The sequence below is a fragment of the Trachypithecus francoisi genome, unplaced genomic scaffold (genome assembly GCF_009764315.1).
Source record: "Trachypithecus francoisi isolate TF-2019V2 unplaced genomic scaffold, Tfra_2.0 Contig00073, whole genome shotgun sequence".
In the NCBI taxonomy this organism is placed as follows: domain Eukaryota; kingdom Metazoa; phylum Chordata; class Mammalia; order Primates; family Cercopithecidae; genus Trachypithecus; species Trachypithecus francoisi.
This window is the reverse complement of record NW_022680468.1, coordinates 59,309-80,099: the sequence shown is the minus strand read 5'-3', so window position 1 is coordinate 80,099 and position 20,791 is coordinate 59,309. Positions and strand designations below refer to the sequence as shown.

At 57.5% G+C, this 20,791-nt stretch overlaps 1 protein-coding gene across 3 annotated transcripts in view; it reads left to right on the top strand.

Moving 5' to 3' along the window:
- Positions 1 to 20,320, top strand: part of KCNJ12 (potassium inwardly rectifying channel subfamily J member 12) — a 43,029-nt gene extending 22,709 nt beyond the window's left edge. Inside the window, exons 2-3 of one of the 3 annotated variants that reach the window (XM_033221043.1) lie at positions 9,228 to 9,349; positions 15,824 to 20,320. In XM_033221043.1, the coding sequence (XP_033076934.1) occupies positions 15,880 to 17,181 (1,302 nt within the window). In that variant the 5' untranslated portion in view covers positions 9,228 to 9,349; positions 15,824 to 15,879 and the 3' untranslated portion in view covers positions 17,182 to 20,320. Of the gene's footprint in view, positions 1 to 9,227; positions 9,350 to 15,187; positions 15,333 to 15,823 lie in introns of those variants that run through there. The other 2 variants (XM_033221187.1, XM_033221115.1) reach the window with 2 other exon arrangements.
- The last annotated feature ends 471 nt before the right edge of the window (positions 20,321 to 20,791 follow it).

Genomic DNA, 20,791 nt, shown 5'->3' with positions numbered 1-20,791 from the left:
CCCTGGCCATGTCTCTTGGGGTTGTCAAGAGATGCACAAAGTAGGTCCTTTCTTCCTACTCCAGGCATGAGCCACCCACCTGCTTTCTGAGCAGACGTTGCTGGTCACACCTGTGCTCTGGGACAAATGTCCTGCTGGAACCCAGCTCAGAGAAAGACCGTAGCTCCAGGTCAACGCAGCACAGCAGGGACCAAACAGGGGCCAGGCACCAGGGCCCTACCCCACCACTCCCACAGCCCCTGCCTCCTCACATCATCAATTAGCTACCACCAAAGGAATGGGAGAGAGGCAGGCAAGAACCACATAGTCAGGGAAGGCTTCCTGGAGGAGGTGGTCCAAGCCGTACCTGGAGAGGCTGTGGTGTCTCCTAGAGACACCAGGGCCAACGTGTGTGGTCAAGTCCTAGGTCTCTATTTCCCCAGCCCTGGAAGTCCTGAATTTCTATCCTGGCTTTGCCATGGACTGGCTGCGTGTCCCTGGGCACGGAACTCACCCTATCCGAGCCCCAGTTTCTTGCCTCTATCAAAAGAAACTGGTGTGAATGGAAGTGGCATGTGTCACAGTGACGGGTGTTCCTGACGCACAGCAGTTGCGCAGTCCCAGTTTACTGGGGTTGGAAAGCGTGTGTGGCAGTAAGAGGTCCGTGCAAGGCAGCATGGGGTCAGAACAGCCTCAGTGGGGCCCTGCTCGCTACTGTCTAGCTGTGGGGTGCCTGAGTCTCCTCACTGTGAAATCAGGCCATGCAGAGCCACCTGCTACCTAGTACTAGAGGAAGTGCAGGAAGAAGTGCAGCCATTGCTGTCCAGGCCCTTCCCTGTGGCCTGAAGGGCTCCCCATCCCACCTGGGTGGGCTGCACATGCAGAGGCGACCTGGGGGTGGGGAGCAAGCTCCTGGCCTCTGAGCGGCCTGCCCCAGCCCTGTCACCTCTCAGAGGTCATTTCCCTGCCCCTCCCTCCTGTCTCCTCACACCCTGCCTTGTGTCCTGGGCCGGGGGCCCTGCTCCTGTTTGCAGCCCTACTGCCCCTCAGCCGCCCTCCTCCCGGGTGGTCACACAGCCCCTCCTGCAGCTGGAATCTCCTGTGTTTCTCCAGTTTCTCCTGGGATGTCTGTCTCCCCAGTTCTGTGAGGAGCCAGGTGCAGGGCTGACCACCCTTTTCATGCTACACCCCGCGCAGAGCCTCAAACGGGTTTGGTGATCAGGAGAGAGTTGGTTGTGGAATAAATGGGTAATGAACAAGTGGCTGGGTGGGTGGGCGAGGGCCAGGCTGCCCTGTCCTTTCCCGACAAGGCCCTGGCCCTGAGCTGCCAGATGCTCCGCCCTTCTCCGTCAGATCCAGCGTGTTGAGCTGTTCGTGTGCTAGGTATGCCTTTGACATCCTCTTTCTCAGAATAACACTTTTGAATGCAAGATAGAACCCATATAGGGCTACAGAGGAAACTAGAAGTAAGTGTTGCAGTACTTATCAAAACATTATTTTAAAATGTGTGATCTAGTAATTAGCATGCTGTTGCATACGAGCACCTTAACTAGCAAGACCTGGTGGCAGCCGTCCTACTGACTCCGTGAGAGCGGGGAGGAGAGCCGTGCAGCTCCAGCGGTCTGCATTGTTATAGGGCCTGGGGGGAGCCTGGGCTCGGTGTGTCCAACATACATTTCACAGAGAGGTTGAAGGCGGGGAAGTTGACGATTTTTCCTCCATCAAGTTCACAAAGCCCTGGCTTCTGTCCTTGGACCCTGCGGCAGGACCTCCGGGAACCTGCTCCACTGTCTCGGGGACTGCAAAGCCTGCCCCTGCTTTGCCCGGCCCCCTTGCTTTGCCTCCAGGGTCCTTGGGCAGCCGCTCTGCTGGTCTGAGGACCAAGGTAGGCATCCCGACTGTGACTTGAGCTTTAGTTTCCCAGCCATGGTGGGGGAGAGGTAGTCGGGGTCAGCTGCATCCCCAGGCCCCCACACCTGGCTGATGTGGGGTGAAGTGCCCAGGTCAGGCATTGTGAGTCCCCCAGCAAGGCCATAGAGCAGAGAGGATCTCCCATCACCCCCAGGCTCAGCGGGAACCCTCCTGCTGGCCTGGCAGAAAGCTGACATTTCCTGCCCTGTGGGCCGAGCTCAGAGCTCAGCAGGGGTCAGAGAGTGACAGCCATGCTTTCTCCCTGCGGGGACCACCCTGCTGTGAGCAGTTCATAAGGGAGGAAGGTGGAGATGCCCTGTTCCCAAGCTTTGGGGCCTCTCATTTGACAAATGGGGAAACTAAGGGGACAGGGACAGGGGCGGTCCCCCCAGAGGGGACAGGGACGGGGCGGTCCCGGGGTGCGCTGAAGCTGGAGTGGTCTTGGATAGGCTGCAGCGTTGCCTGGCGTCTTGTGATGCAGAATTTAAGGAGTGCACTCTTGGAGCACAGGGACAGAATCCTAGTTCCCAATCCCTTAACTTCCCCGAGGGACCAGGTTCTGTGCTGAGGCCCCTCAACACAGTCAGACCCATGTTCTACCCTCAGGAGACCCTTGGCCTGGTGGACTCAGACATACAGGCTGCACCCAGCATGGTCTGGTCCAAGACAGAGGGAAGCACAAAGGATGGGCTTGGAAATGGGTGTTGAAGGATGCATAGGAGTTTGAGGGAGAATGGGGAAGAGAGGGCCTTGGGTAGTGTCTGGCATGTGGCAAGGCAAGGCCTTTCCTCTGAGCGCCGTCGATGAAGAGGTGCTCCCATCTACCCAGCAACCTGCACGTCCTTGGCCAAGTCCGCTCCCTTTCTGAGCTGTGTGCCTCTGTCTCGCCATCCATCTGCTGTCCCTGCCTCCCTTTCCCCCACCTCCCTGGTACACTCGGCTCCAGCCCCACTGCCCTCCCCCGGCCTCAGCCTCAAGGCCTTTGTGGCTACAGTTCCCCCTTCAAGGAGTACCCTCTTCCCTCATTCTCTTCTCACCAGCTCCCCATCAGATGTCACCTCCTCAGACAGTCTGCCCTAACCTCTGGAATAGTCTCCACCCGTCTCTGGATTTACTCAATTTCTTTTTTTTTCCCCAGCCTTTTTTTTTTTTGGTTTGTCTTGCCCCAGCAGCAGGTGGGCCCCCAAGCACGATGTCAGCGCATAGTAGAGGCTGGGCAGACGCCGCTGAGCGAGTGAGTCAATGCTGAGTTTGATTCTGGCAGCAGAGCCAGGCCATGTTGCGCTCATGATCTGAGCTGTAAATGGGGCCTGGGGCAGAGCGATAGGCTTTCTGGAAAGCCTGCCCTATCTTCCTGGACTCCACATCTCTGAGGTCAGCCTCCTGCCCATGGTAGGGTGAACCCCAGAGCCCTTAGAGTCTGTCAGGTCCTCCCAGGGAAACTTCTGTACCTGAAATGAGGCCAGATTTACAAAATAGGGAACCAAAAGAAGGAAGCTAAGGAAGCAACTGTCATGTGCTCCCCTACAGGGAGCAGTCAGGTTATGAGGGGGGCTGAAGCCCTAATCCTGGCTGGCCCTTTGTGAAGAGATCAATGTACCTCCCAAGCTGGGGACTTCCTTGCTGGGAGCAAGACAGGCTTGGAGGGCTTACTGCAGGGTTGGTGGCTGGAGTACAGAGGGACTGACACAGGACACCTGGGTGCTAGGCCCAGCTCTGGCTCAGGCTGGTGACCTTGGGCATGGCTCCTCTCTGCACTTCATTTCCTTCTCTCAAAGAAGCTTGGTCCACCTCACCTGGGACGTCTCTGATGCAGTGAGCAGAAGCCAAGTGCTGGGTCTTAGGGGCTTAAGAAACATGCTAGGAGTACTCATGGAGGAGCAAGGGACTTGGGGAAATCTTGGAAGGCTTCATGAAGGAGGCAACCTTTGAGCTTAGAGGATGCATTGCATTCTGAGAGACAGAGAAGGGCATTTCATAGTGGGGGACAGTTCAGGCTGAGGTGTGGGACATTCCACAGACATTGGAAGCCCAACCCTAGCTCTCTGCTCATTCCTACTGTGTCCTTTTATCTTTTAATTTATAAGAATTCTTTAGATATTAAGCACATGGGCTCTTTCTAATAACAAACACTTATTATTTATCTTTCATTTTACTTATGATTTGTTTTGACAACATCATACGTATTTTTACGTAGGCAAATTTCGCAGCCTTTCCTTTGGTGGTCTTTCCGGTCCCAGGATGTTTCTTGTGTCCTTACCTTGGGTCCTTGCTCTCCTGTGCACATGCTGGCTGCTCAGGACATGTCTGAGACTCAAATTAAGTTGAAGCTGGAAAATTTACAGCTGTATGAAAACCAGAAGCCAGGGTGCCTTTGCTGACCTGTGCCTCCCTCTGGGGTTCCTGCCCATCATTCCCTCTTGCCTGGAGTGGGGTCCAGCTGAGGCCCTAAAGGGGCCTGTGACTCTCTGCAGGGTGAGGCAGAGGCTCATAGCTGTGATGAGGGGAGAGGGTGGGGGGACAGGGAGTTCCCAGCTGGCCAGTCTCCGTGTATTCACTCATGAAAACCCCATGAGATAGGTGCTACAATTAGTTCCATTTTACAGGTGAGAAAACTGCGGTTCAGAGAGGTTATGTGGCTTGCCTAAGGCCACACAGGAAGGGATGGAGACAGGATTTGAATTCATGCCTTGTTGCCTCAGAACTCTTACAGTTTCAAGCTCTCTTATGGCCCTTGGGCTCCCCATTGCCTTTGGGATCAAGTCTGGGCTCATTAATATGACATCCGAAGCCTCCTGGGTTGTCTCGGCCTCTGTGCCTGCACATGCTGAGCTTCCCTGATAGGATGGTGTCAAGGCTGTGCCCATCTCTTCGCACCTTCCCCACAAACCCCGAATAGTTTAGATCCTGGAATGGAGGGCTGGCAGGGCTTCTGTGGAGTAGCTGGGCCAGCCCCCTGGTTTGCAGACAGTCAGGGAGGGCCTTGCCCAAGGCCCAGTGCCTGGAGAATGGAGCTGGAATCTGCACCAAGACTGCAGGACTCTGGTGCTCCCCACGACACCCCAGGGTGACCTGAGCTGCTCTTAGCTGTGTCACTGTGCTACGGTTGGTCTCAGGCAGGGTTCTCTCCCCTGCTGCTTGCTGCTGCCTCCCCACTGGCAGATACTCCTCCAGGAAGCACCCCTCCTGCCACTGGGTTAGACACCTCCCCTGGGCTCCTGAGGGCCCAGTGAGTTGTGACTGCTGACTTCTCACCGTCTGCCCTGTGAGGCAGGGTGCCCCATGAAGGCAGGCTCCCAATGGTTCCTCTTCAAGTCCTTGGTGCCCAGTGAGGACTTGAAGAGGGAGACCCAGAGAGGGACAGAGCCCTGCCCCAGGTCACATAGCAAGTTGGGGCAGAACCAGGAGTTCCAGGAGCGCCCCAAGACCCTCCAGGTCTCCCCTGTTCCTGGGACTTACCGGAGCCCAGGGGCGGTGTCTGCGATGGCCACCCCAGCAGAGGGCACTGCTGCAGGGCCTCTGCTCTCTGCTTCTCCCAGGGGCCTGGGGCCAAGGACACCCTCTCTCCCTCCTGCCCCCACCCTCTGTGAAGAAGGATGTGCTCAAGATAAAAATACCATCAGAAACATTCCCTGGTGTTTGGTGTGACTGTCGTCCACCCTGTGGGGCCAGAATCTTCTGACCTGGCCTCACCTCAGGATTCAAGGGTGGACATCTGCCTTTTCTGGCCACTTTGGTGCAGCTTCTTCTTGGGGTCGATATGTCCAGCCCCCATCTTTATGCCACAGAATGTGAGGGGCCTAAGGGGTCAGTGTCACTCAAGGTTCCTGCAGCTTCCACTTTCTGAGCATTCTCTGTGATCCAGGCACATCTTGGGCATGGAACAGCGAGACAGATCCTGCCCTGGGGGCTTGTGTGTCTTGTGGTTCCTTGCGGGCCTGGGGGGTTTCTGAGGACATCCAGCAGGCCACAGGGAGGCTTGGGCACAGCCAGCTTTCCTTCCTGTTGGGAAGCCTGTTTCTGCTCTCGGTGCCCGCGTGGTGTCAGGAGCGCCCGTCACAGTGAACACCTGCAGGACCCACACTGCTGCACAGTCTCTGGGGGCCAGACACCGAAGCCAGGGCATGGCTTACCCTCAGGACAGTCCCCTGAGGTGTGTGGGGTCTCCTCATTTTGCAGATGAGGAGTCTCAGGCCCCAGTGAGCTGGGGAGCCGCCAGGCCCCTCCAGGGAGGGTGACAGCTGCCACCTCCCAGAGACCCGCTGGGACCAGGCCCAGTGCCTGGCCTGCACCTTCGTCACCACCTTGAATTTCATGGCACATCCTCTGGGAGGCCTGGCAGGCGTCACCAGCCTCGTTTTTCAGGGGCAGGGGAAGCTGAGCCTCAGGAAGGGGAAGTGCCTTGCCCTGTTCCATGGGCAGTTTCAGCCCCAGCCTCAGCCCAGGCCCTGCCCTCCCCTGCGGGAGGCTGTGGGCCAGCCCGGCCTGTTGGCCCTCAGTCATGGTCATGGGGAAGCGCTGTCCCCGCAGCCCACCTCCCCATCCAAGATTGTGACCATAACCCCGGGAAACATTAGTGGTACTTACACTTGGCGGGATGAGCTCACGTGGCGGCAGCTGTGGCCCGTGCAGGTGGTGGGAGCTCTAGCCAGGGCGTCTGAAAGGCTGGCTCCTGTTTACGGGGTCCTGCCCTACCCTGTGACTTCAGGCAAGTCGCTTCTCTGCTCCATATCTCAGTACCCACTATGTAGAGTAGAGCTAATTTTGCCTTCTTCCTAGATAAGAACAAATCCAGCTGGACTTGTGGTCTGGGAAATGCCCCTTCCAGGTAGTAGGGAGTGAGGGACGAGGTTAGGAGAGCCTGGTACAGGCCAGGTGACCAGCAGGATGTGGGGAGAGGCTGCTGCCCACGCTTCTGGCCCCCACCCCTGCCTGACTTCCCATGGCCCCGTGGCAACATCCACCTTCACTGCTCAGAGTTCCAGCTCCAGGTGACTGGGCAGATGACTTAGCTTCTCTCAGCCTCAGTTTCCCTATCTGTCCAGAGGGGAGAATTGTCCTTCTCCAAGGCAGAGTGTCAGGATGACTGCAGCCAGCTGCCGGGTATGCAGGGCCAGGCACAGTGTTGGCCCACTCAAGGAAGGGTGTGGACCCAAGTCCCTGCCATGGAGGTTCCCAGCTGTGTGGCGTTGGCTTGTGACAGAACCTCTCTGAAACTCTGCAGCTCATCCACCTGTCCGTCCATCTACACATCCATCTCTGAACCTCTGTGTCCCCATCAGTTTTGAGAGTGGAATGACTGAGAGAGGCAAAGTGCATGTCTGTGGCCTCTGCTCCCAGAATGATGAGGGATGGGGAAGCGGGGGCTGGGGACTGGGGGACTTGGAGGGTGAAGAGGGACTGAAGGGCCACTAGAGACCAGGCAGGCCATCCCCTTTCAGAACAAGCTGAGAGAGGAGAAGTGACTCACCCAAGGTCACACAACTTATGAGGGGCAGAGCTTGGATTTGAATCTAGGTCTATGTGCCTCTAAACCACTGTCACCTGTCCCAGGCGGCTGATGAGGTGGGGATGACTCACCAACAGTTTGCTTAATCCCAGCCAGAAAAACCAGTATGACAAACCAGCCTTGGCTGTAACCTTGGAAAGGGCAGGCCCCATGAATTCCCTGGCTGGGTGGTGGGGAAGTGAGCTGCATGTCAGGTGGCTTACCTTGGAGATCCTCAGAGCCCCTTCCCACCATCCTCTTCTCTGATTCTCACGGCACACTGGATAGGAAGGCAGGGTACTCCTTTGACAGGTGGGGAAATTGCATCTTGGGGATTGCAGGGACCATGCAGGATGTGTGTGCACCCAAGGCAAGTCTCTGGCAAATTACTGATGTGTGCCCATCCATGTAGTTAGCCATGTGCCCACCTGCTCATCCGTCAAGTCATCTATCCCACTCGCCCAAACACCCTATCCATCCATCTACCCACTCATCACCCACCCTCACACCTATCCACCCATCCACCCATCCATCTATCCATCTATCCACCCATCCATCTATCCATCTACCCACCTATCTGCCCACCCATTCATTCACCCACCTATCCATCCACCTACCCATCCATTCACCCATCTATCCATCCATCCCTCTATCCATTCATTTCTCTACCCACCCATACACTCATCCACCTGTCCATCCATCCACCCATACACTCATCTACTCCACCCATCCATCACCCAACAATCCATCCATCCATGCACCCATCACCCATTCATTCATTAATCTGTTCATCCGCCTACTCACCCATATACCCACCCATCCATCCAGCCATCCCTCTATCCATTCACTTCTCCACTTACCCATCCACTCATTCACTCACCCATCCATCCACCCAGTCATCTATCCATTCATCCATCCCATTCATCTATCCATCCATCCACCCACCCATTACCCATCCATCCACTCATCCATCCATCCAGCCAGCCATCCATCTACACATTCACCGATCTATCCCTCCATTCATTCATCTACCCATCCACTCAGTCACCCACCCATCTACCCTTCCACTCATCCATCCATCCAATCATCTACTTTCACACTTATCCATCCATCCATCCATCCTATTATCCATTCATCCACTTGTCCATTCACCCATTCATCCACTCATCCATCCTCTCCTCCATCCAGCCATCCACCCTCACACCCAACCACTCATTCACCCGTCCATCCATCCACCCACCCATGTATTCATTCATCCATCTACCCACCCATGCATTTATCCATCCACCTACCCATTCATCCCTGCATTCATTTATCCACCCACCCATCCATCATCCATCCATCCATCCATCCATCCATCCATTCATCCACCTGCCCAGCTATTCACAACTGGCTCCAAGGTTGGTGTTGGGAAGGCTCTGCAGGTGGTGGCTAGGAGTACAGGCTGAGGGCCTGAATTCCTTTGTGACAGTAGGAGAATTACCACATTACCTACTTCTCTAGAATAGTAACAACAATAGTTCCAACCTTGTGGGATTGTGAGGATTATGTGAGATGATGTATGTAAACTGCCTACTATAGTGTCTGGCATGCAATAGGCACTCAATAATTGTCAGCTGTTATTTTTCTCTGACACCCCATCTTGTTCTGCCCTTCTCTAGTTCTGGGTGGTTGCTATGCTATGAAAGTGTGGGGCATCAAAGGAGCAGGCCAGAGGCTCTTCCACCTCCTGCGGGGCCCTGGGAAAGTGAGCAGAAATGCAGGTTCATGTGGTTATGTCTTACTTGTGAGCCCCTCTGAGAAGAGCAGCGCCTCCTGCAGTAACTTGGCTTTACTCTGTTAACTTTAGGGTGTTCTAGTGACTGGATCCTCTCTAGCTGGTGCCTGGGAAATGGCAGCCACTACTAATTCAGCCTTGAAGACAGTACCTTGCCCACTCAGCACCATTACGTAGAAGATAGAATTCAAGAGGTAAGAGTGAAGTCATTGATGTGCTCCTGTGCATCTAAGCATTCCTTCCACTAGACTCTCATGTGCACATCCTTAACCCCTCCACCCACCATGCCATCCATTCATCACCCATTCCCCCACCCATTTATCTGCTCAGCCTTCCATCCACCCAGCCATGCCTCCACCTCTTCCCTTGCCCATGCCATCCATTCCTCCCCCATTCCCCCACCCATTCATCTGCTCAACCATCCATCCACCCACCCTTCCACCCAACTAGCCAGTCCATCTATCTGGTCACCCCTATCATCCACCCACCCATCTGTCAACCCAATTTATCCACCCATCTGCCCGACCCCCCACCTGTTGATTCAATCACCATTCCACCCATCTCCTCATCCATCCCATTCAGTCGCTTAGTCCTTCACCCTTCATCTGGCTGGGGAGCATTTCCTGGGTGCCCCTCTTTGCTAGTACCTGCATCAGCCTCTCTGGGCCTCTGAGCTTGGTCAGAGATGGGGCCTGGGCAAGATCAACTCTCACACAGGTGGGAAGTAGCTTCTGGCCTGAACGGGAAAAGCCCAGTGCTAGAGGATCCTAAAGGGGGCCAGGGGAGGAGGAGGAGGAGAATTGATGTCTGGGGCATCCAGGAGGGGATGCCAGGGTTAAGGAGCCTTTGCTGTGGAGAGGCTACCAGAGACCCTATGAGGAAGGCCCAGGAGACAAAGGTTCCAGCGCAAGTAGTTTCCTGGGAGGTGATCTCAGGAGTAAGGAAATGAGGTGAGAAAGAGAAGGAGGTGATAAAGGGCATGTCATTGATACAATTACTGCTGGGGCACTGGAGCCCAGTCCCGATGGGGAGGCCAGGGAAGTGGTGCCCCTCCCAGGGGCAACTCGCCGGGGCCCAGCCACCTGCTCCCGTCAGTCACTGACCAAAAGCTGTCCTGGAAGCATCAGCTCCCCAGCCTGCCCCTCTGAATGGCAGAGTGCGCCCGTGGCTAGAGACAGCTTTTGGGCAGAGAAGCACTGTGGTTGGTGTAGGAATTGAGACAGGTGGACTTGAGGTGGCAAGGGCCTGGGATACCAGCGAGGCATCCCCCACCCCATGCCCCACACACAGTGATGTGTTGCTGCTACCTCTCTCCTCAGGTCTAGCCTGCGTTTGGCATAGGAAGCTGGCATGGCATTGGACCCAAATGTTTGTGGGCCATGGGTTAGCTTGGTGGACAGAGGCCAGCTGAATCTCTGGTGGGGAAGTTTGGCATAGAAAGGGGATTGGGCGCAAGAGGTCATCATCTTCCTCCTAGATTGTGAGACATAGGAATGAAACCCCCAACTCTCCCTCTCCCCTCCACATCAGCCTGGGCTCTCCCCCATTCAGCCAAGCTTCCTCACTGCCCCCAGGGTGCCCAGCACGTCTTTGCCCCCCACTCCTGACTCTGGTAGTGCCCCCCAGGAGCGCCCCTCCTGGCTGCCTGTACCCAACCTAGCCTCCATGTGATCCTACACCCTGGGCAGGGCCTGACATGAGGGAGAGCCCCAAACCCTGCAGCCAGCCCTGCCTCTCACTGGCTCAGAGCCTCAGTCTCCCCATCTGCAAAGGAAGGGCTGGGCTTTCCAGGCCCCCATGCTGCATCTGATGAATGGTGACTGGATTAGGAAAGATTCTGAGCTGCCCTGGACGCAGTGGATGAAGCTCTGTGGCTGAGGAATGGTGCTTGCCTGGGCGAGGCTGGAGCAGACACCTTGGGCGGGGGGCTTGTGCCAGCCTTCCCTGCCTTGAGTGATCTCTGAGGGGTCATCCAACGGTGACGCTCGACCATGAGGTCGAGTGCCCCATCTCCGAATGAGGGTGAATGGCCGTGGGTCGGAGTGCTGGTGAGGGCCCTTGAACCTGTGCTTTTGAGTGCTGATTTGCGGCAGTCTACGTCTCATTACCACCTGGGATTGCAGGGGCTTGGGACCAAAAGGATTGCAGTGCCACGCACACAGTCAGGCCTCCAGTCTTGGTGTTGTGGGGCACTGGTTTTGCCCTCACAGCCTAGCCTGGAAGCTTCACTCCTGAAAGGCTGTGTGACCCTCACAGTGACTCAGTCTTTCTGAGCTTCTGTCTGCTCATCTGGAAAATGGGGATACTAGTTACAGCGTGATGGTAGGGAGTAAATGAATCAGTTTATTAAAGCTCTTAGAAGAGCACCTGGCAGATAGTAAGCACTTGATAGATACTGAGTGCTGTGCTCATGCCTTGGGAGGCGTCCCAGCTAGCTGAACAGTCTCTGCGTGGGGGATGGGGGCTGTTGGCTCCTCCCGCTCTGAGTCCCTATGTCTTAGCCTGGGTGGTACAGGCCCCTGCACTCTCCCTTCCGGTCAGTGTTTTCTTGGTGTTTGGGAAGTGAGTCCAGGCCTTGCCCTGGGCTCCTCGCGGATGTCACCGAAACCTGAGAAGCCCAGGGCCTCAGGGCAGTGGGCACAGGGCGTCCAGCTCCATCCGGAAGCACCTCCCGGTGACTCCTGGACCCTACCCTTAGGTCACGTGGCAGCTGCTGTCTGGCATCCTCTCTAAAAGCTCCCAGCCCAGGCCCTGGTCCATTCTTCAAGTGGACTGTTCTCTGGGAGGCTGTGTCTGTAGGCACCGTGGCCAGCAGGAAAGCAGGGATCTCCGGGGGTCTGCCGGGCCTGCGCTCTCTGCCCACTGCCTGCTCTCTGCCTGCTGGGTTTGCTTCACTGCCCCTTGGTGTTGAAACCGCTTTGTCTAGCTCAGGTAGTGTACCCCAGCACCCCTCTCCCATTCCCCTCCCAGCGACCCTGGGACCCTGGAAGGCCAACCTAGGTGTCTGCGAAAGACAATCCTAATTTTAGTAGTGAGCACCTTGTCCTGGCCCTCGAATTCCTTTGTGACCTGGGACAAGTCTCTTTTTCTCTTTTGGACTTGGTTCTCCCATCTGTGAAATGGGGAGCCGGCCTCCATGCTTGCTAAAAGCCCTCTTCCAGCAAAACAAATTCTCTGATTTCATGTCTTGTCTGATTTCACCATATGCACCCCATTGAGCAGGAGCCAAAAAGGCCTGTGTGTCCCTGGTGGAGGATATTGTCCTATATTTCTTAAATTGCGTCCTTAAAGGCCGCATGGTTGTGTAACTTCTTGCCACGCCTGTGTTTATGCAGGAGTGTTCTTGGGACATTGTCTAACTTGTGGTGCTGGGGTTTCTATGCCAGGGTCCCCTTCTGGGTCTGTCTTTGTGGTGCTGGATTCACCAAGTACCCGGTGAGGGGGCTCCCAGCACCCCCGGGGAGGGTCTCTGTCTCTCTCATACACGGCAGAGCAGGGCTGTGTGAGGCTGAGGACTGACATTCTGGGCTTCAACTCTCTCTTCTGCTCAGTTTCCAGGGTCCTGGGACAGGTGTCTGTTAGTTTTTGGCTCTGAGAAATGAGGGAGTGGGGCGTGAACTTGACCTTGTTGATGGTCTCTGTGTGGTAGAACCACACAGAGAGGAATGTCAACAGAAGTGGGGGTTTCCAGCCCTGTATGACACCGTCTGGGCAGGTCCGGGGTGCCCAGCCCTGGCAGAGATGCCAGGAGCTGTGGCAGCACCCTCACCAGTCTGGTAGCTGGCCAGTTTCGGGGCCGCCAGCTGCTGGGAGCACGTGCAGACCGGGCTCTCTGGCCTTTGATTCTTGTGATTCTGTTCCTTGCAGGCTTTGAGCTGCTCCGAGCAGGGGCTGGAGCAACCATGACCCGCTGGAAGTCCCTCAAGGCCCCTGGGCCACACAAATCCAGCCCCTGTCAGCTGGTGGCCTCACGCCGGCGTCTGAGTGCCCCGGCCCTGGCTGCCTCCCAGGAATCTGGGACTGAGCCCCCTTCCCAGCACAGCCTCAGGGGTCCCCCCTGCCACCGGCTCCCCACCTCCTGGCCCAGGCAGAAGCAGTGTCCACCATTCCGGCCCTGCGTCCCAGCTCCTCAGCGTCATGGTGAGGTGGTCAGCTGCAGCGGTGTTGGGGGAGGACGGCAGAGTGAGGAAAGGTGTCCGCTGCAGAGCTTGGGGCCCATAGTGGGAGACTGCGCTAGAGGTGGTTTAAATCTCAGCTGTCCTGCTTAATGGCTGTGTGGCCTGGGGGGAGTCACTTAACCTCTCTGAACCTGCACCTCCAGGTTGTTGAGAGGATGATCTGAGAGCTGCTCCTGATGGGTCTGCTCCCCGAGGTGCTCAGGACCCCGCCTGCTCTCCCTGGGTCTCTCTCAGGTGGCAGTTGCTGTGTGCTGCTCGGACCGGCCAGCTCTGGGCCCAGCCCTTGGGAGTGTTCCACAGCCTGGCTGGGCAGGCGGCTCTACCGTCACCTGTTGCTCAGGTGTTTGGAGCAGAGGTCAGAGGCCGCGCCCGCTCTGAGGCTGGGACTGGTGTGGACGTGGCCAGAAGCTGGGTCACACAGACCGGGGCTGAATCCTGGGATTGCTGCCTCCTGCCTATGGGACTGGGGCAAGGCCATTCTGACTTCTGGGTCTCCAGGTCCTTGTTTGTAAAGCAGGGTGGCCCACCCCTCCCTGGAGGGCTTGAGAGGCCTGCAGAAGGCTGTGTGCAGCGCCCGGTCCACAGCGGTCCCAGCCCCCTAGGACCTTCTCTTGGGGCGTCAGGGTCTTCGTAACTGAGTAACGTGGCTGCAGGTGTGCAAGGGACAAGGCTCTGTCTAGCTCTGAGGTCATGGTGTGACTGGACTGGGACTGGGGGTGCTGGGTCCCTGTGAGTGGGGAAGGGTGGGCCTGTCCAGCTCCTCAGTGTGGGGCTAATGCTGGAAGGCCCAGATCTTCCTGCTTCCAGCTTAGCCCAGCCGAGGCAGGCGGCCATCCAGATGCGGCTGCGGGCCAGGCGGTGCCATAGCCCCTAGCTTGCAGATGCCCTAGCCTGTCACTGATAGGCCAGTGTGGAGCCTTTAGTGGGGGCAGTGCAGCCTGTGTGTCCTGGATGTGGACACGTCGGTGGCTGAGAGCAGGTTTTGTTCTGGCTGGCTCGGATGCCCTGCTGCAGGGCCTGTCTTGGGGTGCCTGAATGTGCAGTAGGCTGGCCTGGAGCCAGGTGCTGCCTGCAGTGAGCTGAGGGCGGTCCTGGGAACAGGTGACACCCCTGAACACTGCCCAGATGCCAGGGTGGTAGCCTTGCAATCTTCCTTAGAGACATTGGAAGCAGGGGCTGGGGAGGGCCCTCGACTGAGGTCAGCCAGGGAGCGCCCATGTCTGGGTGCCAGATCTTGTCCTCCTTGGCACTGCTGGTGACCAAGAGGCTGCAAGCATGGCATGTGGGTGGACACTGTAGGTTGGGGCGTGTGGGTATCAGGAGGGTGGTGGGACCCAGCTTGGGGTATTCAAAGTGGGTGGTGACAGGGGTGGCAGGCCCCGTTCTAGGCCCTAGGAGGGACAACAGGAAGCAAAATAGAAAACATCTCACACCTGTAATCCCAGCACTTTGGGAGGTTGAGGCAGGTGGATCGCCTGAGGTCAGGAGTTCGAGACCAGTCTGGCCAACATGGTGAAACCCCGTCTCTACTTAAAATACAAAAATTAACTGGATGTGGTGGCGCATGCCTGTAATCCCAGCTGCTCAGGAAGCTGAGGCAAGAGAATAGCTTGAACCCAGGAAGCAGAGGTTGCAGTGAGCTGAAATCGCACCATTGCATTCCAGCCTGGGTGACAAGAGCAAGACTCAGTCTTAAAAAAAACAAAGAAGAAGAAAAGAAAAAGAAAACGTGCTGCTCTTGGGGAGTAGTGGTCTTAGGGTGGGGTTGATGGGTAGGTGCCCCCGGCTACATTATTATTATTGCTGCCACCATTGTGCCCTCAGAAAGGGCAGTGCTGTGGCTATAGCGGGGATGGGACATGGGTCTACCTGGGGCACAGGGAGACCTCTGGAGGCAGTGGCAGGATATCTTGGGGGAGGGTGTCCAGGGTGGATTTGAGTTACAGCCTGAGGCCAGGGGCTGCGGTCGGAAGGGGAGTCTGCTGGAGGAGGCTGGGAGGTGAAGTCTGAGGGGTCAAGGGCTTCCCTGTGCAGATCCTGCATGTCCTGGGGAGCCTCTGGCATTGAGCAGGGGAGGGACAGGCACCGACTCAGCTTCCATATGTTCTCCATGGCTGGCATGGAGACTGGGGGGCCACAGGTAGAGGCAGAGAGGCTGGCATGGTGTCCCCCGAACTGGCTGGGCAGGCACTGGTGAGATTCAGGCTTTGAGGGTGGGAGAAAGGGTCGGATCCTAAATAGACTCTTCAGAGCCCTCAGTGTGGGAGTAAGGTGTGGAGCTGAGGTTTTTGGCGGGAGTTGCTGGGGGGACGAAGCGGGTGGCCAGTCGCACTGGGAAGGCGGAGTGGGGAGCTGGCTTAGGCAAGACCAGAGCACTCATGGGTCAATCAGGGTGGAAGTGTTCTCCAATCATGTCTGGGGGCCCTGGGATGGGAGTGGAGGAGCCTGGAGCCACCAGCCCAGCCAGACATGCTCTCCTCTCTGTTGCAGGAGTCGCTCTGCCGGGAGCTAGCCTGGGGGCGAGCCAGGGTCCTCCAACCCCCGGGATGACTGCAGCCAGCCGGGCCAACCCCTACAGCATTGTGTCATTGGAGGAGGACGGGCTGCACCTGGTCACCATGTCAGGCGCCAACGGCTTCGGCAACGGCAAGGTGCACACACGGCGCAGGTGCCGCAACCGCTTCGTCAAGAAGAACGGCCAGTGCAACATTGAGTTCGCCAACATGGACGAGAAGTCACAGCGCTACCTGGCTGACATGTTCACCACCTGTGTGGACATCCGCTGGCGCTACATGCTGCTCATCTTCTCGCTGGCCTTCCTCGCCTCCTGGCTGCTGTTCGGCGTCATCTTCTGGGTCATCGCTGTGGTACACGGTGACCTGGAGCCGGCCGAGGGCCGCGGCCGCACGCCCTGTGTGATGCAGGTGCATGGCTTCATGGCGGCCTTCCTCTTCTCCATCGAGACGCAGACCACCATTGGCTACGGGCTGCGCTGTGTGACGGAGGAGTGCCCGGTGGCCGTCTTCATGGTGGTGGCCCAGTCCATTGTGGGTTGTATCATCGACTCCTTCATGATCGGTGCCATCATGGCCAAGATGGCGAGGCCCAAGAAGCGGGCGCAGACGCTGCTCTTCAGCCACAATGCCGTGGTGGCCCTGCGTGACGGCAAGCTCTGCCTCATGTGGCGCGTGGGCAACCTGCGCAAGAGCCACATCGTGGAGGCCCATGTGCGCGCGCAGCTCATCAAGCCGCGGGTCACCGAGGAGGGCGAGTACATCCCGCTGGACCAGATCGACATCGATGTGGGCTTCGACAAGGGCCTGGACCGCATCTTTCTCGTGTCGCCCATCACCATCCTGCACGAGATTGACGAGGCCAGCCCGCTGTTTGGCATCAGCCGGCAGGACCTGGAGACAGACGACTTTGAGATAGTGGTCATCCTGGAAGGCATGGTGGAGGCCACAGCCATGACCACCCAGGCCCGCAGCTCCTACCTGGCCAACGAGATCCTGTGGGGCCACCGCTTCGAGCCCGTGCTCTTTGAGGAGAAGAACCAGTACAAGATCGACTACTCGCACTTCCACAAGACCTATGAGGTGCCCTCTACACCTCGCTGCAGCGCGAAGGATCTGGTGGAGAATAAGTTCCTGCTGCCTAGTGCCAACTCCTTCTGCTATGAGAATGAACTGGCCTTCCTGAGCCGTGATGAGGAGGATGAGGCGGACGGAGACCAGGACGGCCGAAGCCGGGACGGCCTCAGCCCCCAGGCCAGGCATGACTTTGACAGACTCCAGGCTGGCAGCGGGGCCCTGGAGCAGCGGCCCTACAGAAGGGAGTCAGAGATCTGAGCCAGCCTTGGCCAACATGCAGCATCCACCCCCAGCCGGGGAGAGGCCCCGCCATCGCTCAGGGGCCCCGGGTTTGAGCAGAACGGGCCTGGTGCCCTGGGTTGCAGACTCAGTAGCGTTTTAGTCGTTTTATGTTTCTTTGCAACAGCCTCAGAAGGTTGGCCGGAGGGGGGCAGCCAGAGCGGCAGCCCCCGGCCTCAGAGGCTATCGCAGGCTCAGGGCAAAGAAGTGGCCTCCTGGGGGGCCAGGCCACGGGGGCCAGGGCTTCTGCCTGAAGATGGAGCTGCAGCCTATGGGGAAGCAGCTCAGCTCAATGGTGGGCCCAGCCTCTGCTGTCCAAGGCTGTTTGGCTACGGTGCTCCTTGCTGGTTTTTAACTTGGGGAGAAACACCGGGTTTCAGCTTTCTTGACCTTAGCTTGGGTGAGACTGTTTACAAAAAAAAAAAAAATTACCATGCAATTGAAAAAAATTTTTTAATTCATAGGGGGCGAAAAGAACAATTAGAATTCCATGGGTCTGCCAGGATGCAGCAGCTGGCTGGAGGCTCCAGGGGGTTCCCCGAGGTGGGACTGGCCTCTCCCTGTGTGTGTGGGCACCGCAGTGCCTGGGCAAGCAGGGTGCTCCGGGACCGCACTTCGTCGAGCTCACGAACCAACTAGGCTCTGTTTGTGATAGAAAAATCAAGACCATGTTAATGATAATAATAAAAGCTTTCTACTGTCACTGGGGTGGTGGGTGGGGGCTGGGAAGAAACTGGTTTGAGCTTTTGGAGTTTGACTTTGTACCTTAGAGATGCGTCTCAGGGCCAGGCATGGGACCTACCATCCAGGGTTCCTCCCCCGACCCTCGATTTTCCTGTTTTGCTTCTCTCTCCATTTCTGTCCAGGCCTCCACCCCTTCCACAGCGAGGGGTGGTTAGGAGCCACAGGCCGGGATGGCTCCTTGGAAGGGAAGTCGGGATCCCAGGCTAGGAGGAAGCTGGCAGCCCCGTCCCCACTGGGCCCACAGTGTGAGTCGTGCCTTAGAGACTCCGGGTTGTCCTGTTCTTTCTGGGCTCGCTCGTCTCCCCAACCCTGTCCCACCCCTCCCCGCCCATACCTCCACTGCTGAATTTCCTCCAGCCCCTCTGTCTGCCTTGTGAAGGTGGCAGGGGTCAGGTCTGCCTGACATAGGACCACGTCGTGTCCCTCCCTCACCTGGATCAGCACAGCAGAGTCCAGGCAGGGCACAGCCAGGCCCTGGTCAGCGCTGAATGGCAGAGGAAAGATCTTAGGAAAGGAGAGGAATCATCACCCCCTCCCATCAACTGGGATGACTGGGGAGTGCCACGCTCATTCAAAGCTGAATCAGAAACCAGCCACGGAACAGAATTCCTGCCGAGGCTTCCGGGGGTGCTCCTCCACCACCCTCCCCCAGGTCGAGGCACTGTGGCACCCTCATCAGGAAGAGGTTTGGGGTCCCCTTGTCACCGCTGGCTCTGCCACTCCATCTTGTTCATGGTAGCTGGTTGGGTCAGGTCCGTGATGGAGCCAGGCCCTTCCTAGGACCGCGGAGAAAATCTGCTCCCTAGTCAGACCTCTCCAGAAGCTGGTAATCAGAAAGGATGTGTCTCCTGCTCCAACTCTGCCCCGGAGACAGCTCAGAGCCAGAAGGTACCAAGGACTCTGGCTCAAGTGGGGAAGCTGAGGCAGAGAGCAGAAGGGGTCATGCAGTGAGCAGGTGGGGTGTGGGAGGCAGAGAGGGGCCGGGGGCCTGGGGTGGGGGCGTCTGCCTCTTCCCTCCACCTCCTCCGCTCCTTAGCGGCTGAAGACTCAGCCCTGAGGTCTAGGGCCATGAAAGTGAAGACACCCGACACCTATACCCTGGAGTAGGCCCGACTCAGCATCCTGCCCCAGCTTCAGCCCCACACTCATTTCTGGCATAGAAGATTCTGTCGAGACAGCTCTTTCCTCTTGGGATCTGCCGGGGGTGCCTCAGCTGGTTCCTGCTCCCAGGCCTGGCCCCGAAGCCTGAGGGGCTTTCTCAGCCTTAGCCCTGGGTGCTGGGGTGAAGTTGGCAGGGGAGAGCTTGACCCTTCACCTCCCTGATGGCCATGCTGAGGGACAGTGGTGACCCTGGTCACTTGGTGCTGGTGTAGGGGCCTGTGCCCTTCCAGGGCCAGTGAGCCAACCTTCTACTCCCCTGACCCAGAGTTGAGTCCAGGGGCCCCAGGCCCACCCCCTGGCCCTTTTGGAGGTCTGTGCCCTTGCCTCCCAGCCCCCACCCTGTGGGAGAGCAGCCCCAGCACCTCGTCTCCCCACAGGCAGGCAGATGCTTGATTCTCCTGCCCTCTTTCTTCCTTCCCCTGTATTTATTTATTTATTTATTGCTTGTGCTAAAGACCAAAATAGTCTCCCTCTTTAGTGCACTTGAAGCGGGAGGGCGGATGGGACGAGCCAGGAGCGAGGAAGACTTGGCCCCTGGGGAGCGTGTGTGTGGAGGCATGTGCCCGTGTGAGCCTGCATGCATACATGTGTGGCGCACACATGCACACTCGGCTCTTCACGTGTATGACTGGGTCAGTAATACAGATATGTGATCTCTACGTGTGTGTGTGTATGCAGGTGGTTTTGTGTCTGTCTACCCACAGGTGTGTCCGTGTGGAAGTTTCCTGTGAGGGTGGGCACCTACCCATGAGGGTGGGCACTGGCACAGTTGAACCCCACGGTCCCCAACCCTCTGCCCTGATTACGCACGTCTGCGCCTGAGCGGAGCTTGTGTTCCAGGATGAGGCACCTGGAGGTGAGCGTGTGCATCCGGCTTGTGTGTAGGAGGCTGTGTGTGTGCCCGTGTGAACCCATGTACTTGAGTGTGTGTCTGTGTGCAGCCTGTGCCTGCTGCTCAGAGCACGGTGGCCGCCCCCTGAGCCTCTGCTGGTGCTGTGCTGCCTGGTCCCCGCCCAGAGGGTCCTGGGGGACGGGGAGGAGCCACTGTTGGGAGGCCCCTGTACAGGGTGTCTGCCCTGTGTGAGGTCATAGAATGTCAAATTATTTTAAATGGTGAAACTGGAGAATTTTCATGTTATTTTCAATACATAGCAGTATCTAAAGACGTAGGCAATGAGACTAGACCACATTAAATGCATTTTGATCTCTTTGAGGTCCCCTGTGTCGGGATGTGTTTTCTGAAGCTCCCCTGCATGGCTCCACAGCGTGCTGGGCGTCCGCCCGGCTTCCTCAGCCTCTGCCTTGGGGTTGGGGGTTCCTGGGGCTCCCTCATGGGTGAGGGTGGGGCGTGGGTGATGGTGGCAGCTGTTGGGAGATGGAACAGAACTCAGCCTCCTCCCAGCTCCCAGTGGTCTCCAGCAAGCACGCGGGGCTTGTCCCATGATGTCACCCCTCCCAGGTGGCGGGGCCGAGCCTCCCGCCTTCCCTTCCTTCTACAAAGATGTGCTGGGTGCCTGCTGTTGCAGCAGCGCCCTCCCCAGCCCCAGTTGACCTCCTCAGTTGACGGGCACCTCCTTTCCCAGGAGGGGAAGCCCTGCTCCAGCTTGTAGCAGGCAGGGGCTGAGGAGTTTCAGAGCATGCTGGTGTCTCCACTGAGGTGATGAGACAAGCCTGGGGTGGGGTG